The 18325-nt window shown below is 37.9% G+C and overlaps 3 protein-coding genes across 3 annotated transcripts; 1 reads left to right on the top strand and 2 right to left on the bottom strand.

Annotated features, from left to right (window-relative positions):
* Positions 1-2205: 2205 nt before the first annotated feature.
* CBG27508 lies at positions 2206-2505 on the top strand (the record flags this gene model as incomplete). Its single annotated transcript, XM_045239078.1, has 2 exons — positions 2206-2276; positions 2319-2505. 2 exons carry the CDS (start codon positions 2206-2208, stop codon positions 2503-2505), a joined length of 258 nt encoding a protein of 85 aa, XP_045098075.1.
* Positions 2506-3670: 1165 nt separating this feature from the next.
* Positions 3671-6556, bottom strand: CBG02127 (the record flags this gene model as incomplete). Its single annotated transcript, XM_045239079.1, has 8 exons — positions 3671-4141; positions 4187-4363; positions 4561-4722; positions 4769-4915; positions 5931-6024; positions 6070-6113; positions 6175-6308; positions 6466-6556. 8 exons carry the CDS (start codon positions 6554-6556, stop codon positions 3671-3673), a joined length of 1320 nt encoding a protein of 439 aa, XP_045092034.1.
* A 6908-nt stretch (positions 6557-13464) lies between these two features.
* Positions 13465-17092, bottom strand: Cbr-lgc-40 (the record flags this gene model as incomplete). Its single annotated transcript, XM_002643837.1, has 10 exons — positions 13465-13629; positions 13778-13868; positions 13916-14040; positions 14485-14673; positions 15435-15478; positions 15528-15960; positions 16007-16081; positions 16233-16402; positions 16450-16503; positions 16945-17092. 10 exons carry the CDS (start codon positions 17090-17092, stop codon positions 13465-13467), a joined length of 1494 nt encoding a protein of 497 aa, XP_002643883.1.
* Between the last annotated feature and the right edge of the window lie 1233 nt (positions 17093-18325).

The following is an 18325-nucleotide window of genomic DNA, read 5'->3' on the forward strand; positions in this document are numbered from 1 at the left end:
TTAAATTTGAAATTACACCATCTAACAAGCTTAATACCACAACCGTTGTCTAGACAGGCTCCACAAAGAAAGCACAAGAAAGAGCCAACTTCTACCGGAAAACATCATCTGGAACTGGGAAATGATATCATTAGGTTGTAGACAGGTGTTCAAAGTCTGTCTGTCTATGGAATTTTTCTTCCCAATTTCACAACTTCCGGTTACAGTTCCTAGTCAACAAAAAGTTTGTAAACCGATTATATAAGAACAAAAATGCGGCGACGGACGTATGACAAACGAGGGATACTGTAGTGCTGCTCTCAACTGCTTTTGGGGATGGCCCTTGCATCTTTAAGATTAAACTTTAGAAAATCAGGGAAATTCAATACTTCGGTTAAGAAGAAGGTTCAGAAACTACAGTCACTCCCTCTGTTCAAAGTTGAGTTGTTATTCAAAATATGTGGATTCTTCTGACGAGCTCTATAACCAGATACGGTTTTGAACACTCATTTTTTTAAGTACAGTCTAACCAAATTTGCGGCAAAAATCATAAGGGAAAAATTGAATTTCCTAATGGGCTGATTACCAAACAGCAAAGCTGTTGGAACCAGTGCTGCGGCCGGCTCAAACCATGGGTAGGTTGTTGTGGACCAAACCGTACGTTCTTTCGGAAATAAGCTCACGTTCAGCCAACCAGAAACTTCCAGTGCAGCTAGGCCACCAAATCTTAACCATCCCAGGAGAACCCTACCACAACAGCTACTGCTCTGTCCCCGACATCCTACATGGGAAGCAAGCATCACTGAATTGTGTCTAACAATTATCTATCAAAATTGAGAGTCTCCTGAAAAATCTAATCTGATTTATCATTTCAAACTGCTTGATCGCGGTCAACAAGTCCAGAAGACCAAGGAAGGCTCTCAGAAATTTCTTCTGATTTTTAGTATACGCCTTTCCGCTAGTCTAACTGAAAAATAGTCTGAAAGTCTACAGTAACTCGCAGTTGAAGTCGACAGTAACCCACAATTAAAGTCTTCAGTAACCCACAGTTAAAGTCTACAGTAACCCACAGCTGCCAAGGGATCACTCGTGTTAGAGGATAAACCCCCTTGACACATCATAGCTTCGAAGAACATGGTTCTCCTGGAAACCATAAAAAATTACACCAGGAACTCACCGAAATCGACAACAACACGCTTTCTCGAGTCTCAACGGCAGCTACTCAGGGAGCTAGCAGTCATGTGGTCTCTGCTACCTGAGGTTGATACCGTTCAGCCTCACACAGCATGCGAGAGGCCGCGGGGAAACAAGAGGCAGCAGAAAAGAATAAATCAGTAATAAAACTATTTCAAGACTGAAAATAATAGTTTGGCTGGTATGTTGTGGCACAAAAAGTAGGCGTTTCCTCTCCTTTTTTTTCATTCATTGTTTGACACGGGGGGTGTCGCCCTCATCACCAACTAGTACGAAGCGGAGTAAGGAGCGGAGTGGCCGCAACGCGTCCGTCCTTCTCTGCTTCTCCCTATCTGGCGCCCGCGCTATTTTCAGCAGTGTGCTCCGCTGCTCCCCTCTCTCTTGTGTTTTCGGACGCTGGGCGCCTCACAAAATATGTATAGTGGGAGGCGAAGAACGAGAGGAGAGGTAGCGAGAGTGTCCCGGATGGCGGATGTTTTTGATGAGGTCTATATTCATTAGTTTTTGAGGCAGTATCAAAATAAAAATAAACAAATGGGGAGCAAAGGGTTTGGAACCGAAAGTGGATGAAACATTTCAGAGAATTTACCAGAGACCAAAATGGTGTAAACATTGCTTTGTCCCCAAAAACGGTTAGACCATTACAAGAATATGAGAAATTGGTAGATAACGGTAGAACTACGGTAGATCAATGCACGGACTACCAGGTCAGCCAGGATTACGGTAGATTGGAATATAGATTTCAGATTTCAGATTTCCCCACTGACTCGAGCAACTGAGTCTCAAAAACTTCCTTGTCGACTTTTCAGTCATTTCTTACTTCCACATCTCCTCATTGTCATATGTATTATCAGGAACTCGAAAAACTGTCCTATCCTGACATAAAAAAGAGCTGATATCAAATCAATCGTCCATATATGGCACGACTCTTTTTTTGCTGGGCACTATGCTTATCAAGAAAACAGTTTCCATTTTAATTTTGAGTTCCAACAGGCTAGCTTTCAATTTTCATACTTTTCCAGACAAAAAAAAATGTTCGCACTACCGGAATTATCAAAGGATACCGTCTTGTCAGTGTTCGTTTTGGTCATTTGCTTTCTCAAGTGAGTTTTATAATATAGATTTTTTACTTTGTAATTTTTTAGATATGTCCAGGTGTTTGTCGTCTATCACCAGGGATTCTTTTTCATACGATTCGAAGTCAACAACTACGATTATGTGTTTTTTGAAAGAATTCATGGGTACAACCCTATGATTCCCCATAGAGTGCAAACTGTTGATCAGGAGCGGGCACTGGAAGAAGTGGAAGAAGAAACAGAGATAATGATTTAATTTTTTTTGCATTTGGACCCCGTTTTTGGACTCCCATGAAACCATTAAATATGGATTGATAAGTTTTTACCTCTTTTTTATCATCTTGTGCATTTCGATTGACTAATAAACCTAAAAAAAGGAATGCTGACGTTTTAAAACGGCAACGAAAAAAATGTGTTAACGACGCTCTAGATAACAGTTGATGCACTTTTTCATTGCCCATTGTCTGCGGTTCGTTCATGTACAAACTGGCATTCAGATAAAGATCATTTATTCTCTCTGGGTGACATCCTTAACGGGCTTTCTTTGTCTTCTCCAGAAGAGATGGACTATCTTGTAGGTGGTGGAATTCACAGCTACAGAGGAGAATGGATCGTAAAACGGAGAACAAGTGTGTTGAACTTTTATTTTTTGATACTTTTTGTTTCAAAAATTTTTTATTTAAAAACAGAAAAGTTGTTTTACGAAAAAAAAGAGAGAGAGAGAGATAGCAGACAATGTTAGTTAACTGTTACCGTTTGATGCTTTATTAGAAGCTCACTTTATACGTGTACTGTGAGCTCAATTAGCTCGCTTCCTTCACAAGATATCTCAAATGTGTCAACTACTAAAATGTTTTTGGTTAAATTTTTAATCTTTTATCAATTGACAAAATTTTGATAACTTTCCGAGGTACCGAGATAATTGAGCTCAAATTGAATGCAGAGGATGAACTTCTACTAAATCATTTAAGGTGATTTTTTGGTGCAGAAAATTTAAGCTAAAAATTTTTTAAAGCCATGAATAGTTAAAATAGGGGTTGAGAAAAAAAAAAGTTAAGAAAAAAAAAGTTCCAATGGTGGAGAAGGGACAAGAAAAGCAACTAAACAAAAAGTACCAGAAAATCTAATCGGAGATTTTTTTGGGTATAGAAACCGGCATCTAAAAAGGGACTAGACAGCGTGAGAGATTGGACCGGGATGTTGGGCATGGTAGCACTGAAAAAATAAGACATCTCGAATTTCAGGGAGCAAACAACTTTTTTTGGGCCCCTCAAAATGCAACAAAGCCAAAAAAACCACAGGAGGTATCTAGAAAAAAAACGGTGACTAGGAAGGAATGAGTGAGTTTTGGTGAACGAACATTTAAAATTAAAAACGAACATAAATCATGAAATTGTTATATTTCTCTGGAAATTTTAAAATCATTCTCGAAGTGACGGATAAGCTCGGACAAACGTCCCCTTCTTGCAATCATTACATTCGCACTGCTTGTATTCCGTCTTGACCAGAACTGGGGTTGGCTTCTGAAGAGTTTCATGGCTTGCATGAACAAATTGTTGTCTCTCGATGATTTTAGAAGCGACGAACAGCTTCTGATCTACTGTAAGAAGGCTAGCCATTGCCACATTCATCTGAATGTAGTTAGGGACATAGGAGTTGAAAGCGGAGAATGGGAAATCCGATTGAACACGTGGAGATGGATTCCATTCTGGGATTGCTGTTCCGATTGTTGGTGTTGGTGGTAGAAGTTGTTGGATTGGGCTGTTCTGCTGAATCGGGCTGAGTTGTGGAAAAACAGATTGAAGAGGCATTTGCACTGTATCTATGGGTGCTTGACGCGCTTCTGACCCATTTTCCTTTGGACTGGCAATTGCTGGACTATCAATTGTGGTCTGAAGCCAGTTTACTGTAAACATGTCCAACTATTAAAATCTTACCACTGATCCATCCTTGTTTAGTTGTTTTCCATCTCTACGGTACATCCATCGCACCTTCTTCTTTTTTCGACTCTCATGAACTTCTGGTCCATGAATATGGAGGATGTGTTTGCGAAGCGAAGATGGATCCGTATACGACTTGGTGCAGTTTGGCACGTCACACTTGTACTCTCGACGCTGGGAATAACATTTTTCTTGTTTTCTATTCAGTCTCAACAGAGCTCTCTCTTCTTTTTCATGTCTCAACCAAAAAAAAAAAAAAGAGGATTAAGTTCAAAGTGTACATTTTGCTATCAGAAAGTACTGTTTCAACGAAATGCGCTATCAGCTTATCAAAAAAAAAACCATCATTAATCACATGTGTGAAAACCTACCCCAGAGTGGCACCGGTTCTCGTGCTTGCCACGGTCTGAGGCATTGGTGAAGCGTTTGGTGCAGTTCTCAAACTGGCAAAAGTACGGTTTTTCGCCGGTGTGAGTTCTAACGTGAGTTGAGAGGTTCTCGCGGGATTTGTATGCTTTTGGACAGTCTTCAATCTGAAAAAGAGCAAAGATCAACATAAACCTGGAGAAAAAGTCTTACTGGACACTTCAGATGACGTTCGCCAGTGTGACTGCGACAGTGACCAACGAGAAGGTATAGGGATTTGAAGTATCTGGGATCACATCCTTCCCAACGACAGACGATTTCTTTGTCGAAGTGTTTTTGGTTAATGTGGAAAGTGATTTCCTGGAAACCATGACTACTGTAACTTCCGTAAGACCTGTAATAGAAAGGACGCCACACTAGAATGTTCAGCTTAATCATCTTAGTTCTTATGCGAAATATCAATAAAGTGTCAACTGACAAAAAACTTATGATATCATGTCAAACAATTTCTCGGTTAACAATTTTTATATCTGCGAAAAAAATCTAGGTAAATTGGCTCAAAGTTAAAAGCTCTTCCTTCATAGGTTTCACGGTGACTAATTAGACAACGAGTTGTCTTTTTCCTTTTTTTCTTGGTAGAGACTTAGAATTTTTTGCATCCCGTTTTTGTAAAGGATTTCGAGCCCACAGGTTATACTTTTCGACTAGCGTATTTGAGCGGAACTGCGAGAAAATTATTTTTTCATATCCCCCCGCCTTCAAATTGTGACTTTACGGGCTGGTAAGAAGTTTTAGATGTGCTATACAGAAATCAAACTTTTAAAAGTTTAATTTCAAAATTCTTGGTTGTCCTTTTTTCCGGGAATTCATTGAAATGAATTTTCTTCTAGGAAGCGCCACAAATCTAATTCCAATCTGGGAAGAAGTGTGATTTTAGCGTCACTCGGCTGCGTTTTCACAGAAAAAGTTGTAAATGAAAGAATGAAAGATTGCATTTTGTTTGAAATCGAATGATGGATGAGTTACTGTAAACACTTTAATAGCCGTCAACTTTGAGCATATGTATATATATATATCATTTCTGTGGAAGGCATCAGAAATTGGTCAACTGACAAAATGTTAATGATTATATGTTAAGTATTTTGCCAGTTGAGCATTTTTCGGTATCTTTTATGAAAAATGTGATATATAAGCTCAAAATCAACGATTTGGATGACATTCCACCACACATTTTGCGGTATTTCTAAATTTTTTTCATTTCACATGTCTTATAAAAACCTGCAAATGTGAGATCTGAGTCAACTAGAAAATTGTTTCATAGCTGAAAAAGATTTTACCAGTTTAGAGCTTTTCTTTTTTTTCTTCAAAAACTAACCTCAACGGAATGAAATGTCTGGTAGCAATCCTTCCATTTGCATACTTTCTCGGTATTCTGATGCACCTCTTCCACCAATGACTTCTTTAGAATCCTAGAACGAGCGACTAGCATGATAACAAAAATAGACACAACTCACTTGTGGACTTTAAATGTTCCTGGTGGTCTTCCGACGCGTTTGCCCTGAAAAAAGTCATTTATCATGTTGCTGACATACTGAGAAAGCCGAGAAAAAAAACTTTACATTCACAGTGAGTCGAGGTTGAGCAATAGACATGGCTACTGTTTCTTTCCCGGGATGGGTCTTTTGGGAAAATGATGGTGAACTTCCGGATCCTTGAGATGAAGAAGAGGAGGAGCCAGAAGAAAGATCCATGGCTACAAAAAAAAGAGGTCAAGAGAAAATAAAGTGTCAGAGAGGGGGGAATCTAGAAAAAAAGACAGCTCGTTTTTTTTTGCTTCATCGTGATTTATTCATTTGAGCGAGAGTGATATTCATGCGGCGAGGAGATACGAAAATAAGGAAAATGCAAACCTTCTCCAACATCTATTGGTGAGTTTGTTCTAGAAGAATCAGTGAAATCCGATGATAGCGTTGTTCTGGTACCATCCGACACCAAAGACATAGCTATCTGAAAAGTGGTTAAGTTCAGATTTAAGAAGAAGTAAGAGGGAAAAATAAAATTCAACGAATTCCAAACGGCTCGTGGGTGGTTCGGCGCCGCTAAAAAAGTCGCACATTCTTCCTCAAGTTGTTCTCCCTCGGAATGGAAGAATGGCACTTTTTGTGTATGTATGTGGTTGTGTCCGGCGGGCAAGTATGTGTAAGTGTGTCACAAAAAAAAAGAGCGACGCACTAGTCATTATTTATCCCGTTTTTCCCTTTTCTTGAGACTTTAGGTTGAAGGGACGGCTCCAGAAAGAAAAAGAATTGTCCGGAAAGTCAAAGGAACAGAAAAAAAAAGAGAAAAGTGATCGAAGATTACATGCTCATTTTTCCCGCTCCTCTTCTGGCATGAGATTCATTTTTCTCTTTTCGAAAAAGAGAAAAAGTCTAATTGGAAAGGCTCTTTCACTAAGACGTCTCGGTTTCAAGGAAAAAAAGTGACAAGGAGAAAAAAAAAATGAAAAAGACGAAGCGATGTCTGATGAAACGGAATGAAAGTGGTTCGCGAATCGTCCGAAGCGCCCGAGACAAAAAATAGGGATAGGATGTTCTCTGTTGATCCTGGTGGTCCGTGAGGACAAGACGCACTTGTGAGGGCTCAGAACAAAAATGGCTAATATCATGGATGTCTAGATGAAGAAAAAAAGAGAAATGTTCTTTTTCAGCTGCACCGCGGAGGACAAGACACAGCGGCCAATTGAAATGTTGAGCACTCTTCCTGCAAGAATGCTCAATTTCCAATTTAGTGAGTCTGAATTTCAGATGAATGAGAGGGCATTGGAGGCGGAGTTCAAAAAAGAGGGGAATAGAGAAATGGGAGGGAATGATGAATGTTGTAAAATGATAAAAAGGTGTAATCTTGGATATATTGAAACACAGACGGATAAGTGAGACCAAAAAGAAAAAAATCTCTAATTAATGCTGGAACCTGTTTGGAACACAAGAAACCAAGTTAGTATCTTACTTTTAGTCTGAAGGCTTTGCCAACTTTTCAAAAGTAATTTGAGAAAAAAATTTCTAGGAGAAGTTGCACTTAGCAGCTGTTCTAGGAATGCCAAACAAGAAAACCGAAAAACGAAAGATTTGAAAAGTGCATTTTAACAAAGATTCAAATAATTGAGAATTCGAAAACAGTTAACAATACATTTGCAACTATGAAATGGTATTAATATTAATGAGTGATAACCAACAAAACAGTTCACCAATTTTCAAAACAAGTCAGGTTACTGTAGCGTCGCTAAAATTTTTAGAAAAGTACAATGTTTATGAGGAAGTGGAAATTTTGATTTTTAACAAATTTCAAAATATCAAAAAATCAAAAAATGTAAAAATAGACAAAAAATATTCAGTACAATCATCTCAAAAATAAAGCTGGAGAAATTAAAACTGATGTTCCGTTTATAGGACTACGGTAGTTTAGCTTCAAGGACTACGGTAATTTCAAAAAACGGAAGTTTCAAGGACTTAAAAAAATTTAGACTCATTTTCTATTTGTAGGACTACGGTAGCGCTAAGGACTACAAAAGTTTTGAGGACTACGGTAGCTCAAATAAGAAGCAAATTCCGGAACAATTGTTTTATCTAACGGAATGCGTCAAAGCCCAAATTTCAATTCCTAGACAAAGTTCTAATTTCAAGACACCAACGAATTCTCACGGACGGCCGATTTTCAGATTTTTTGCACTTACCAAGTTTTGGCGCTTCTGAACACCTGCCATCGTTTCTTTACTCCGAAAAAACCGGTTTCTGACTTCAGATATTTACACCTTTGTTGGAAACTATATAAGAGAGAGGTGAAAATAAAGGAACACGAAACAAAAATGAAGAATCACCAGTGAACCTTATCTTGACAGCAACGAGGAAAAAAATTGGGAAAAAAGAATCATGAAACAATGATTAGTTTTTCTTTACAGTACTAATTTGAAGAAAAAAACACTGATAAGCAAAAGTAGAGCATTAAACACTTTAAGAGAACAGTGAAAGTTTTTGTGTCCGCTTAAAAATGGAAAATAGACTAAACAGAGCGAGGGAGGAAAAACTGACTGACTGAAACAGTTGAAAACGAGGAAAATGAAACGAGGGCGGTGGCAAAAAAACGGAGTAGACCCCCGAAACGTTTATTTTCCTCCTCGCCCAGTGGTCTCGGGCGTCCGGCGCGGCCACCAGTCAGTTAGAGATAACATATTGTGGGTTGGGTGAGGTGAGAGAAGACAGAATTGTTGTAAGTCTCGGAGGAAAAGAGTCTATTTTCTCATTTTTCTCACTACCTCAATTTTTTTCGGATTCTCAGAGAAAGGAAACCCCCCCCCCCCCTCCCCTCTGTTGCCCTCCCGGTGAGAGCAGTTTGTGTCAAGATAAATATTTCTCATTAAACTGCCCCAAGAGGTCCCATTGGATTGATCAGAAAGTGTGGGGAGCGAGAGTGAAGGCAACAAATCTTCTCTGCGTGCGGGCGCCTGGAGCAATACCCCGAGGGCGCCGCCGGAATTCCGAAGACTCTGAGTCAGTAGACAAGCCCTGAGTAAAAAAAAGTTCATTTCGTTTTCAGGGGGACAGAAGAGCAACAAGAGTTCGTGAGAGTAGGAAAAAAGCGGAAATTGAATTTCTAGAGTGAGTAAATTGACAGAAAGTTTACGGTAGTTAAAAAAAAGGAAATCTTTTTTTTTTTTTGGAATTTTCGTTCATACCCTTGAACAAAACGGATTAATCTTTTGATGAAGGGAAAAATTGTGAAATATAAAGGGGAAAATGACAAATTATCGCTATATCCTACTTAATATTCATTCATTTTTCTTTTTTCCGAATGGTTTCGAATTCCAAACAAAAAAATTTGATGGCATCGTCAATTGAAGAACGAAAAGCAACCAATATATATATATATATGTATATATATATATTTTAGAATTTTCGTTCGATATGTGGCAGTAATGGATGCCTTGTTTGTTTTGGCTGATAACCGCAAACACAATGGAAGCAGCTGGGTGGCAAAATGAAAGAAAAAGTTAAATTTTTTTCGGTTTCTCAAAAAAAAAAGAGAAAAACGAATTGGACAAAAAAGTTGAATTTAACAGCAACACAAAAAAAAAGTTGTGAATTGAGTTCTCCTATTTTGACCGAACAGCCTCAGAAAGCACTTGTCAAGTTAGTCTTGCTGCTTTTTGAGCGACTAGGCCTCAATGGAACAAGATGGATGAACATTTTTTCAGGGAAAGGTAGTGGGCGAAACCGGTCAGGCAATGCAAAGAAAAAAACGGATAATGACTTGGAGAATGTAGCAGGGACAAAATGAACTTTTTAGAGATTTGAAAATGGCAAAATTGAGATCTAAAGTTGTTGTTTACATGTATGCCACATACATTTTGATTAGTTTTTTTTCCACTGATTGGAAAAAGAGTCAAAATTAGAATTTCTAATCAAAGCGCCGAGAAGCCGATTTCATCATTTATAGAAAAAAAAATGCAGAGCAGAGATTGAGATGTTACGAAATGTGTGAAATCCTAAAAACAGACGAAGTAAAGGGGTTGAATTTGAACAGCTGAATGCCTTCGAATTTTCCGGAACCGGTTCTGAGAATAACCTTGTCTTTATTGGGTGGGCTTTTTTTAACGACTAGGTTTCACAAGGATGTCTGATAGCAGATGTTGATAAAAGTTGAATTCAGAATTTTTATTTTTGACTTACAGCAAAAAGAAAATATTACCGAATTTTTGAAAATTTCTTTAAAAAAACGATATTTAATTGAATCCGAATGACGCTTAAAGTCAAATGCCTTCCAAAATAAGCAGTAGAATTGTGGCGCTTCCAACAGCAATAAAATTCATTAAAATGAATTCCCGGAAAAGAGTCAAAATTTTCCGGGAAAAATGACATAACTTTTTGAAAGTTTTATTTTTGTTAAGCACACATAAAAATGTTTACACCTTCTTGTAGCCAGAAAAATAACTTTTTTTTTTGTAAAAAATATCAAAATACGTCTAACTGGCAAATTGAATTGTATATCATGATGAGGATTTTGTCTGAAAATCATTTTTTCATAGATTTTACATGAACCAAGATATTGTCTTTGCTCTACTACGTAGAAGCCCTCAGCCTTCAACTTTGAGCTCAATTATCTAGATTTCTGTGAGAGATATTAAAAATTTGTTAACTGATGAATCATCACAATATCAGCAATATTTTATCATTTGACAAATTTTGACATCTTTCACAGGAATCAGTATAACTGAGCTCAAAGTTGAAGATTTGTGTGGGCTTCTTTTAGAAGAAATACGGTATTCCTATTCCAAGTTGTGATGAGCTCAAACTTGACTTCAGAAAATGTAAACTAGAACTTACATTTTTAGTTTTCTTATAAATTTTATGTTGTTTTGTATCAACTTGTATTTTAGTAAGATAACCCGTGGGATATGAAATTGTGACTCTATCAACAAAAAATTGTTCCAACTATAATACAAAGCGTGGTAAATAAAAAAACAGTATTTATGTTATTCTGTATTAGGTTGGCAGGAAAGTAACTGTTCCTTGTTTTAATTGTGAATAATACAAAAACCAGGTTAAAGGAGGGCAGACAGCAAAAATTTCGGGGAAAATTTCAGGGAATGTGTATTTTGCCGTCGCGGTGTTCGCACCTAAAGCACGCAATCCCACGCGCAAACATTTTTATTTTTTTATTTCCCGACTTTATTTTTTTTAATTTTTAACGACTTCAAACATTAAAAAAGCTCTTTTTTCTTATTTATTATAAAACCCATATAAAAGTGAATTTTTTATGTAAATTTAAAGTTCTATCGACCGATTATTTTGCCAGTCGCCGGTGTGTTTTATAAGCATGCGAAAAAAACTATTTTCTCTTCGATAACCGTTTCTTCACTGTTCCTATTTATCTCATTACTTCTCGTTATTACTCTAGGAATAAAAACTGTTTTATGACTAGGGTTTTCAGAGACGTCTCCATTTTTACTGCTTCCTTCACCTTCCGACGACCAGCCCTGCACGAGGATTGTTTTAATTATGTGGTTTTTTTTTCAATTTTTATGTCTCTTTCTAAAAATTAATTGTAGTTTTTTTCATAATTTATTTGTTAACATAATAAAACAAGATTCTTCATTTTCAACTGATTTTGGTACCTCGGAGTGAGGCCTCGGCGGCACGCTGGTAGCCCTTCAGAAATTCCGAGTTCAAAAAGTTCAATCCGAAGGAAACAAGGGAAGAAAAAAGTAAAAACACCAGCAGGGATTGAACCTCTGACCTCCTGAATACTAGCCTAGAGCGTACCCACTACACTACGCGTGTAAGAGGCGACCATCGCGTTTTTCACATTATGAAGCGACGCCGCAGCAGCAAGCTAGTGAAGAAATTAGGGTGACAAAAAAGAGCAATTTTTCGTCCTTGAAGTGTTTTTTTCAGGTTTGTAAGTACATAGCTATATTTATACTTCAGAGTTATATCTTTTCAGTAAAAATGAAAATTTTGAAATTTTTGATGTCTACCCTCCTTTAAGCCAAGATTAGCAGTATGCACCGTCGTGGTCCATAGCACGTTGGCAACATTCAGGTATCTTGTGGATACCCTTCCTTCATAAGCGAACTAGCCGCGGATCAAAGAATTCATTTTTTTAGTTTTTTCTCATAGATGGTGCAAAATTCATCACCCTCTAGATGACTTCGCATATCTCCGAATAACCTATAATTTGATAGAGTCAAGTCGGGACTATAACTTGGTGAGGGAGAACCGTCTCGATGAAGCGGCTCAGGTCTGACTTGCCTGTCGTTAAAAACTGAAAAAACCGCATGTTCACGGAAAGTCACGTCGTTCCTCAGCCGCTTTGGCTGGACGGTTCTCCTTTACCCCCGTGAAAGTTCTGATTTTGTTTCATCTGATTATTGGTTATTCGAAGATATACGACTTCATCTGGAGCGTAAGAACTTTAACATTATCGATGAGAGAAAAAGTGCTACAGTAATACTTTGATTCGCGTCCAGCCGGCTTTTGGAGGGATGGTATCCACGAGTTACCCTAAATTGACAACAGGTTGTGGATCACGACGGTACATACTGTCAATCTTGGATTAATCTTGTTTTTGTTTTATTTACTAATGAAAAAATGGACAGTTACTTTCCTGCCAACCTAATATTTCAGCAAGAATTTAGAACCGGAATATTTTGAAGCTTATATTGTTCGATTTTCGTAATAATTAGAATTTTATAGTATTTTGATCTGCTGTTAACTCGCTATTTTGTTGCTAACAAATTGAAACAGTAATCCTCAAAATTCACCATATTCCAAGAATTAAATTCCGATTTTGAAAAGTTCAGATAATTCCGAAAATTCAAAATCATCATTTTATCCGTATCAGTATGTCGGTGTTTTCGAAATACCGATTTTTGAAATTTCCGAAGATCCACAGATTCCGAAAGTTCCATTCCGCACACCCTTCTATGGACACTAGGTCACGTCCCCACGATTTGAGCTGTTTTTAGAGGCTGCACTAATTTTTCAATTTCGTTTGTTGACTTTAGGACTCTTTTCTAATTTACTCCTATTTTTCTCTCCGAACTTTCCGATTCAAAACATTTTCCTGATTTTGAAAACTCACTTTGTTTTCCATTTTCCACTGGTTCCACAGAATGCTTAGAGCTTTTTTACTTACCTCTGGAATTATCTATATGCCTCCGAAATGTATAATTTATTTTCAAAAAGATTCAATATCAGAGAATTCAATAGTTTTCTGATCATAAATAGGACAAACTTGTAAAGTAGTGAGAGACAAAAAACATGAAGAAGATTCTGGGAAGGAGAGAAGGAAGAGTGGAAGGGACATGCACAACGTACGAGATCAATCACAGTGAAAAAAAGAGAGAGAATGTTTCAATTGAATACAAGATAGAAGCTCCAGTAGGCGATGTTGAACAGGATGAACACCATCGGAAACACGATACGACATCGCTCGTCGATTTTTGTAGCGACGCGGTGACCGTGGAGTTTTCGAACGGCACGAGTCCATTTGAACGCGCGACGGGAAACATCGGCGGTCTGAAATCATTCTTTTCAGTTGGAAATATGAATTAAAGCTTTAAAGTATGTGTTCACATCAAAATAAAATTCAAACTGCGGCGTCTGAGCAAATAAAAAAGAAGGGAAACAAGCTGATTACTAAAAAAGCCAAAAAAGCGAAACTCACGGCATGACGCATACTGGCTACCTGTTGGCGAAGTCGGGTTATCGAAGTCTTGGACCGCTTGCGCTTTAGTCGTTCAGCTCCCATGAAGTATCTTCAAGAGTTAAGATGATATTTGGATGAGAAATCCAAGAAATTCACCTGGTTCCGTTTGTCGTAATATCATTGGTGGTTGGATGCAACGACCGCAAACGTGGCTCTTCAGGGTTGAGCATGTTTAGTGCAATGTGCTGCTCACCGTCTCCACGAAGCTCCTCGTCTTCGTTCTGAAAATGAAATTAATGACATTTCAAATAAATCACATTTATGACAGGGTGAACAGAAGTTACGTCTCATTCCATGAAAATTATGAATATATCGGATGCAGGCATGCTTAGAGAGGCTTGAAATAAGAGAAATAAGGAGATAAGCTTGCATTAGTCCATTAAGCGTTAAACAAACCCATTCAGTCTCCTCAATCTGAAAAGTACAGTGAAAGAAAACTCAAAAACGGAACATAGTATATGTGAGTGTATGTGAGAGTGTTAGGAACAGTGAAAGCTGCTAAAACTCATTTGTTTCGTTTCCGAAAGAAAGCCATAAAGCCAAAAATATTAGTATAAAGGTTAGAATTTGCTGAAGGTCAGCATCTTGCAATTTTTTAAAATGCTGAGACTAGAAAAATGCCTGAAAATGAGCTTAGCGTGTGAAAAGCAGTGCAAGCAACATACAAGCGTGGCCACTTTCCGCACCAAATCGTCAATGTCGTGGACGGCTCCAAATAGTGTCGATAGGGTGTCGACGACAAGTGGTGGTCCTCCTCGGAGTTCGGCTTCTCGAGCTTGTCTGTCTTTCTCCTTCTCCAAGGTTTTGGCGTAGTGACAGATGGTGAATTCAATCATGACTCCGAACACGAACGCCTGAAAACTATTGGTTGGGCATTTGTCTTTAAAAATATATTGTAATGTACTAGAACTTTTGATAAGCGAACAACTAAAGTGATTTTTGTCTGATCCAGACGACTCATAGACTAACATAAATTGAATACCGTGAGTGATCCTATAGATACGTGCACTTCGTTCTCAATTATCTCGGTTCCTTCAGTAGATATCAAAAAATGGCAGACTGATAAAATGTTGTTGATAATGTTATAAACATTTGATCTGCTGACCGCCATACAAAATTTTTTAAAACAACCGAGATAATTGAGCTTAAAGCGCACTTAAAGTGCTAGACTTCTACTAGAGCATTCACGGTATTGAAATTTTATCATGAAAATTTAGTTGACAGCTTTTTGTACTATCTATGTCATTTCTTGACTAACAAGTTATGAGCACACTTACAAACCATATACCGTATTTTTTATATTTATTACAGACAATTCTAGAATTTTAATTACCATATTCGCTCTAACACCTGACCACCCAAACCGTTTCTCGAATCTCTCGATTCCTGTGAAAGATATCAAAAATTTATCAACTGATAAAACATTGGTAATACTTTGATAAACAATTTATCCGTCGACAATATCTCGATATCTTTCCCAGTAATCGACATAATTGAACAAAGTTACGGTTTGTGTGTTCTTCTATCAGAGAAATTAATAATTATGATTATTTTCAATTAGAAACTCCAATTTAGAATAAATTTCCCTCTCTTGCCAAACCAAACCAGTTCTTACCATGCACGATCCCATCCAAACATCTATAGCCTTCATGTAGCTGACTGAAAAAATTCTGTTTTTTTTCTCAAAATTCCGATTCTTTATTCCTACCTTCTGGCAATGCAAGCTTCACCGCATTAGCTTGCGTTGATATCGTCAAAAGTGTGGTAATACTTAACGACACTCTCGCCGGTGCCGAATCAATTTCCAGCCAGAAATTGAACCACGAAATGACGACGATCAACGCGGTCGGGACATATGTTTGCATGACGTGATGCATCATTTCCCGTTCCACGTAGAATATCGCCGTCATGCAACTCCACTCGCCAGTTGCATATGTTCCGTTGCAGTATCCGGTTCGGATGTGTTTCAGCGACATATCCGGCATGGTGATATCCGGATTACGATCGATGGCAGGCACGTCTTCCTTTTCCGACCAGAGCAAACGTAGAACTGTCATTGGATAGGCGTACGAGAGAATCCGGAGCGCACACTCTTGAGAATCCAGTGGATATTTCCAAAGATCCATGTTGCAAGAGCTGACCTATAAGAGGAACACGTGACATTTTGTTTTTCAACTAATCTCTTACAATCGAGATTCTCGCGTCATACCAAACGCGTCCATTCGGATAGACCCATACAAGAAAATTGTCGTCCGTGATGTCCTGAAATGGGATTTGCATGTTATTAAAAAGCTCTTTCGTCAGAAGACGACGCCCTCGAGTGAGTAGGTTGAAAAGTCAATCGCTTTCCGAAGTCAAAACACAAATGGAAGTAGAAGCCTTTTTTACTACCATGTAGTGCAAGTTAACTGACCTGGAAAGCTGCCGATCTAGCGTTTGCAAAATAAACATCCGGGTGCCACATCATTTTGAAAACTTCCAGGTCTCGGACAAGAATTGGAGCGGTGTTATTATGAGCCAGACGATGATCATACCATTCTTCTTGGAAATAAACGTCCAGGTGGTAATCCATAGTTTGAGCACCTGAATCAAAATATGATAAATCTAGAATTGGTACTACAGGGGCTTACTAAATGAGCTCATTCCTTCAATGAACATCGAAAGCGTGACATTTGTTGGCACATCTGAATAAGAAACGGGTTAGACAATCAGGAATCAGAACTAAAGCGATCAAAATCGAATCTACGGGCGTGATGAGTCCTATCGACAGACACGTATTAGTGCAAAGAAAGCCATTTGACGTGAGACTTGTGAGCAGAGAGGAAAATGAAAAACAGTAATTAAACAAGTGTTTAGTGTGTGTGTATCAGCAGTGTCAGAAAGAATCTTCCGGAAATAGAAGCAACAGTTAAGAGTAAGAAGAAAAGCCTTAAACAAAACACTCTCGTTCATACCTGGACCGTGAACGCGTATATACTCTATAAAAAGGTTTTAAGATAGATAGAGAAAAAGAGAGAGAGAGAGAGAGAGAGAGAGTCACTCTTGAAATCCTCTCTATGTGCTCTGTGCGGATTCATTGTTATTTTAGTCACCCTCAACCCGAAACCCATGTTAGTTTGACTCACCATCATACTGTGTCGGTGTCGCAAATTTGTTATAGAGCGTCTCGTTTTTGAGTTTGTCCAAAAACTTCTTGGTAAGCGGGATGAAAGCCGAGTTGGTGGGTTCGAAAGAGTTGAGGATGCAAAACGCGGTTAGAAAGAACCGTATCATGTTTTATTCGTAGTAGATTCCCGTTAACTCATAGTAGTCATAATCTGAAAAACACGTTTTTGAAATTGGAATTCGAAATTAGTTGAGGATAAGAAGCAAGAAAAAATTGATGATCGAGTCAAGTTCAGGCCATAAACCAAAATATCTAATCAAGAATCTCCAGAGGATAATGTTTTTTAACATTTTTTGTGATTTTTGAAATAACAGAGGAATCTAGACATCTTGTCAACCCAGATTTTGATGAAAACTATGTGGAAATAACCTATCTAAACATCTTGGACAGTTTTAGAGTCCGCTCGTCAGTTTCAGCCGAGTTATGCAGGTTCCAGTACCAAAATCGTAGTTCAGTGCAGAACAGCGAACTTTTCAAGACGAATTTCTCAACTTCAAGGACACTTTAGAACATGAAATTCGTTGTGTTCAACTCAAAATATGAGAAAATTTCATATTTGTGACATTTTCTCAAATCATAAACAAAAATTTTTGAGAAATTATTAAAAATATGAAATTGTATCGAATTCTGAGTTCAACGCAACAAATGTCGCTCTAAAAAAATTTCTAAAACGTCCTAGAAATTGTACAAACTGTCTTGGAAAACTGCTGTTTCGCACGGAAATCCGATTTTTGGGGAACTGAAACTCGTATAACTTGGCTGAAACTGGAGAGCAGGATTCCAAAACTTCCAGAAGTGCTCAGATAAATTATTCTTGGGCTATTCTGAAATTTTCAATAAAATCTGAGTCTTCAAGATGTTGAGTTTTCCAGCGGATAAAAAACAAGAAACAAGACAAATCGGAAATGGCACTTTATGATAATCTTATGATCAAATCAAGCCCAAATCAGAGTGTCTAATCAAGAATCTCCAGAGGATCAATTTGTTTTTGAGGTTTTGCCCTGATTTTTGAAATAAGGCAATTAGACTCTTCGCGGAGTCACCCTCACCCACGTGACAAATTGAAAATATTCAAAAAAAATTTTTTGAAAAAAATAAGGTTTTTGTTTTGTTCTTCTTCTACCTGGAAGCCCTCGGGATGAGGCGGGAGAAGAAAGCCGGCGGAGGGTGAAAAAAAGAATATTCAAATAGTGTAAAAATAGGAGTAGCTATGGGTCAAACTAGAAACCGAGCCATGAAGTAAAAAACGTAAAACAAAGTAAAAAAAAAAAGAATAAAAGGGAGAAGGGCAGTACAAGTACAAAAAATCAAGAATTGTAAGGAAATACACATCGGAAATG

This window comes from Caenorhabditis briggsae (assembly GCF_000004555.2).
Source record: "Caenorhabditis briggsae complete genome, chrX, whole genome shotgun sequence".
Taxonomy (NCBI): Eukaryota; Metazoa; Nematoda; class Chromadorea; order Rhabditida; family Rhabditidae; genus Caenorhabditis; species Caenorhabditis briggsae.